A 5,565-nucleotide genomic window follows, 5' to 3' on the forward strand; every position below is an offset into this window, starting at 1 on the left:
ATTTTTTGACGTGGGTGGGGTGTCAGCTTCACACAGCTGTGTGTTAATATACCTGTTAAAATCAGTGTTTAAATTATAAATTGCACAACAACAAACCAACAAAATGACCGGAGCCTTATTGTGTTTTCTCATCATACCAGAGGCCCATCTCTGAGTCCCTGTTCATGTAAATGTGTGTGCAGCAGTATGTGTATTTAAGTATATACAGTACGTGCACACAGATGTGAATGCACTCATGCATACCTCCGTTTTGAGCCTCTCGATCTCTGTGTCCTGGTCCTCCAGCTGAGTCCGAAGCTGATTGGCTGCAATCTTTTCTGTCTCCAAGATCTGGACCAGGTGGATGTATTTCTGCATCAAGATCTCACGCTCGATGATAACATCGGAGTAGCTAACAATAAAAAGACCAACTTATATACATGCAAAATTATTTTAACAACTAAAACATGACTTGTGTGACATGTGACACCAGTGACTGGATGGACTCAGTCTATCAGCACCTGTGCCGACAGTGAACAGGTGTTTGAGTTTTTTTTTCTACATTAAAAACAGGAGAGACAGCCACAGAGAGAACGAGCAGAGAGAAATAGAGCTTGAGTGGTGAGATCAAGTCTGTGATGTAACAAGTGTGGCAATACAGTGACCTAAATGTGAACCGCTGCGAGCAGAAAGCACACACACACACAAACATGCATACACACACTTAGATGTAGTCTCCGTGTCAAACGACTTTCAGCACAAAGAAAAAGGAACAGAAAGTAGTTTTAAAAAGAGAACAGAATAGTTCACTTTTAAAACATGATTAAAATGTATTTTTGTCAACAGCAGGGACGTTTGTCTTGGCCAATAAAGCAGCACAGGTCACAAACTACACATGATGGAATGAGTGGAACATCCCTTTTCACATAAACACAAACTAAAGCAGAATGTTAAAGCAGAACTGCTGTCAAAGCACCTGTTTTCTCCTAATAGAGTTTCAGGTTTTGTTGTACCAGACCACTGAAAAAACAAGGCAGCTGTTGAACTATGGTATGGTATTTATTCACAGTTTCTAAACTATCAGCTCAAGCAGGTCAACTCTAGATCCCATTACAGGTGCAGCTCCTAATATTTAAATATTCTGAAAAAGTTGATTTTTTTTGTCAGTCAGTTCAGAAAGTGAAACTTGTATTACATACATAGATTATTCCACTTTATTTCTTTTATTTTGATGATTATGGCTTAGAAATAATGACGATCTAAAATCCAGTGTCTCAGAAAACTTGAAAATAATTGGTACATTTGGTGGTGTGTGCAGGAGTCAAATCCTGCTGGAAAATGAAAATAAGCATCTCCATAAAGCTTGTCAGCAGAGTTGTAAAGTAACTAAGTACAAATACTTTGTTACTGTACTTAAGTGGAAATTTTGGTTATCTGTACTTTACTTGAGTAATTATTTTTCAGCGTACTTTTTAGTTTTACTCATTACATTTTTACACAATTATCTGTACTTTCTACTCACTACATTTTTTAAAAAAAAGTAAGAAGTAGAAAGTCATTACTCCTACTTTATTCCGAGTTATTACTTAAAAAAATACTATCTTGATAAAGTGTGTCCTGGATAGAGTGAATTTAATTATGGTTGGATGAGAATTATAAATATATACCATTCTGACACCCTGTTAGCTTGTACACAACCCATCACAGCTGCACGCTGTTAGAAAAAATATTTTTTTGGAGAAGTCACCTCCCAATAAATGTCATTTTGGAAAATCTAACTGCTCACTTTTACTCAGTACTTTTACTTTTAATACTGAAGTAGATTTTGTGTCAGAAATTTACTTTTGATACAAAGTACAAAAAAATCAGATACTTTAAGACTTTTACTCAAGTAATATTTTTAGAGAAGAGTTTAACTTTTACCAAAATATTTTTATGATAAGATACTTGTACTTTTACTCAAGTATCACTTTGAGGTACTTTATCCAACACTGCTTGTCAGTAGAAAGAAGAATGAAGTGCGCTAAATGTCCTGCGTTGACTGTGGACTTTTATCTGAAAAGAGGACACTGGACCACTGAGTCCAGTTCTTTGTCTCCTCTGCCCAGGTGAAACCCTTCTGATGTCTCTGGTCCAGCTTGATTTGAGGAATGGGGCATTTGTAGACTGGGTCCAGATTTATTTAGCTGGTTAGGGTGACACACCATGAGTTTCCAATATTGAACCTCTTCATAATATTCTAATTTTCTGAAACACTAAAGTTTGTTGTTTTTTTTCATTACTTGTTAGCCATAATCAACAAAATTACAAAAAATAAAGGCTTCAAATCTGTGTGTAATGATTCTATATTATATACGAGTTTCACTTTATAAACTGATTGACAAAAACAAAACAAAAAATACTTTTTCACAATATTCTATTTTTCTGAGCTGCACCTGAAGGTCTTTAAGTCTTCACCATAACTTCTTAAAAGTTCTGTTTCAGTTTATTTGTCTTGGGCTCTTGTGGAAACTGAAATGAATAATGGGCCTCATGCAAGAACCGTTCGTACGCACAGATTTGTTCTTAAGTTGTGCATACGAGTGATTTAGGACAATTTGTGGCATTCACCAATGTTTTCGTATTCTACGATTTTTTTCAGATATGAACAAAATTTACGAGTGGTCCAGACCTGTCGTACATTTTACGAACAGTCAGTCTGCTGTTATCCAGACGGGTTTTCTTCACTAATAACTTTATATTTATTATTACACTCCATAATTATGTTGACAATAGGCTATTCTGCTTGAATTAGAGTTATAATTTTAAATGTAATAATTTAGACTAACAATAAATTGTCCGTTAGTCCGTTTTCCGCCGCCTATCCGGGATCGGGTGCGGGGGCAGCAGCAGAGAGACCCCTCTCTCCCCTGCTACACCTTCCAGCTCGTCCTGGGGGACTCAAGACGTTCCCAGGCCAGAGAGGATATATGATCAAGTCCAGGATTTTCTCCAAAGTGCCAGACTTATTTTGAAAACATTTTAAAATGCTTATTTCAGACCCGCATCTGAGACCACCTGCGCCGCGCAGCGCGCTGGGGGGGGGGGGGGGGCTTACGGTGCGCAGCGCTGCGCTGTGTCTTCTGAATAAATGAAAATGATTTAACACAGTTGTTTATACTTTTAGCAGCTCTTTTTATCCCACAGCTGAGCTGCTAAAAATGACAGATTTTCTTTTCTGGATCTCTGACAGACGGACTTCAATCTCTGAACTCGTAAAGTTTTTCTTTTAAGTTTTCGCTGCCATTTTCATGAATGGACACTTCCTGATATCTGAGGCAGGAATCATAGCCTTATATGGTGTTTTTGGGGTGGTAATTATGCTAATCTCCTCTCGCGTGCACGAGCAGCTGMATAGAAKAGGTGHAAATTACGCAGCTCATTTACGCACGTTTCCTGAAGATAGAAGAGTTTGTTGAATCTGACGTGACATGTTTGTACGAACCCTTTGTACGAACAAAAGTAAGAGAAATTTAGGATAAAAATACGAACATGTTCTTGCATGAGGCCCATTGTGAGGATGAAGTGATGTAAATCTAAAATAAATGTGGAACAAAAACATGAAATTATAGTTGCTCCCAGGAATGACCCCACAGATTGTTTAAAATGATAGAGGTGATGGACACCAGTGACTTTATGGCAAGCTTTTGATTTGCTGGTTGGTTTTGAGGCATCACTGAGGCTCTTTGGTCTAGAACCATCTGTTTAAGTTGTGAACATGTGTCCTTTAACACAAAACAAAATGACAACTAGAATCTTTCTGACTGATGGTATTTATTGCTATGTATTTGTGTCAGAAGCACAGCAATATTTTATTTGAAAATAAGGCAACAAAAGTCCAGATTTGCAGGCTTTTGAAGAATGTAGTTAAAGTATGGCTTCATCTGATTTTGACAAATTTACAGTTCATTTCAACTGTAGAGAAAAATAAGTATTAAATTACATCTGTATTACATAATACAGCATGTGGCAGATATATCTGTGGATTTTTTGATTAGTTAATACCACTGCATCTGGTTTATAATGCAGATGGTAAAACTAAATGAGCGAAGGGAGTGAACTGAAAAAAACTACAAATGAAAATGACGCACATACAGAAACGCTGTATGGTCCAACTTCATTATGAATTTTTACCTACTGCAAATGAAAGATTAGTTCAATATTTGTCCCCTTCATACCTGGCCTGCTGGATGCATTCGACCCACTCGGTGCAGTCGGACTCTTCTTCTGACCGCAGCTCCAAAGGTTTCTGTCCATCGTGACCAAAAAGGATGAGGAAGTAGTGCTGTGTTACAAAGAATTAACAAAGACAAAAATAAAATAAAATAAAAAAATTAAACTTTATAAAACAAATTCTACATTATGTCCAAATAATGACTAATAAAACGTATAAATAGGACTTTTCTTGTGAAGTAAAACCAGTTTGCCAAAGAAACTAAACCTGAGCAATATTCTGTTTATCTTGGAAAAAATAAAATTGTCATGTTTCAGTCATGGGTTAAAAAAATTGCTGCTTTGTGGTTGTTTTCCTCTGACAGTATTGTTTACTTTGACGCTGCAGATAGACAACAGACCTGTGTAGTAAAGACGTAATGGTAAGCAGAGAAAGATACTTGCTAGCGTGTGCTGGCTACAAACCAGAGAGGCTTAAGGGCTTGTTTGTGTGTTGGGGGAGGGAGGGTTTACATAACCACCAAGGTTTGTACATCTCCTTGCCTTGCTAATGCGGCTTTCCCCGGCCACGAGCCTGCTTTAAGCTGGAGGATGACAACGAGTGGGACAGACAGACAGACAGACAGGAGGCTTTGGGCTAACGGTCTGAACCAGCATCACTGCAGCCAGGAAAATAAAAATCAGTTCAGTGGTCTACAGATAGATGGATACAGTATGAGAGCTTGTGTTGTCAAACTGAACTCAATGCTATAGTGGGAGAAAGAAAAACCCTTCAGGACGATGGTGCAGATCTAGAGCTGCTAACTGTACGACTTTTTCCAATGAGGCTGCAAATCAGTGAAGCGGAGAAATCAAAAGAAAAGCCTTTAAAAAGGGCCACTCATCTTCCTATCCTCCTTCACCCATGAACCTTCTCTGTCCTCTCTCCCTTTGCCTTATAAATGGGACTTTTCTTGTAAAGTAGAGCAGAGTACAGGCCCTCGAGGACCAGGATTGTCCACCCCTGAGCTACTAATTGGGCAAAAGGTGGGGTACACCCTGGATAGGTTGCCATTTATCAGCACAATGAATCTGTGATGTCATGATCTGTGTTTTTGCTTTAGTTTTCTAGTGTTTCTATGTTTCCCTGTGTATCACTTCCCTGTTGTCTTGCCTCCAGCCCCGCCCACGCTTGTCTTGCCTCCAGCCCCGCCCACGCTCACCTGTTTCCCCTTGTGTCTCCATAGGTGTTTCCCATTATCTCTTAATTAGTTTGCCTTTATATTCTGTGTCCTGTGTTCAGTCTGCGTCCGATCATTGGGCCTCATGCAAGAACCGTTCGTATGCACAGATTTGTTCTTAAGTTGTGCGTACGAGTGATTTAGGAGAATTTGT

General features: G+C 38.6%; 1 protein-coding gene across 3 annotated transcripts in view; it reads right to left on the reverse strand.

Annotated features, from left to right (window-relative positions):
* rasgrf2a (Ras protein-specific guanine nucleotide-releasing factor 2a) overlaps window positions 1-4,303 on the reverse strand; it is a gene marked incomplete at its 5' end in the record, with an annotated part of 54,347 nt that extends 50,044 nt beyond the window's left edge. For all 3 annotated transcript variants that reach the window (XM_014015103.1, XM_014015104.1, XM_014015102.1), the window contains 2 exon segments: window positions 244-391; window positions 4,197-4,303. In XM_014015103.1, the coding sequence (XP_013870557.1) occupies window positions 244-391; window positions 4,197-4,303 (255 nt within the window).
* Between the last annotated feature and the right edge of the window lie 1,262 nt (window positions 4,304-5,565).

The sequence above is a fragment of the Austrofundulus limnaeus genome, unplaced genomic scaffold, assembly GCF_001266775.1.
Source record: "Austrofundulus limnaeus strain Quisiro unplaced genomic scaffold, Austrofundulus_limnaeus-1.0 Scaffold123, whole genome shotgun sequence".
NCBI lineage: Eukaryota > Metazoa > Chordata > Actinopteri > Cyprinodontiformes > Rivulidae > Austrofundulus > Austrofundulus limnaeus.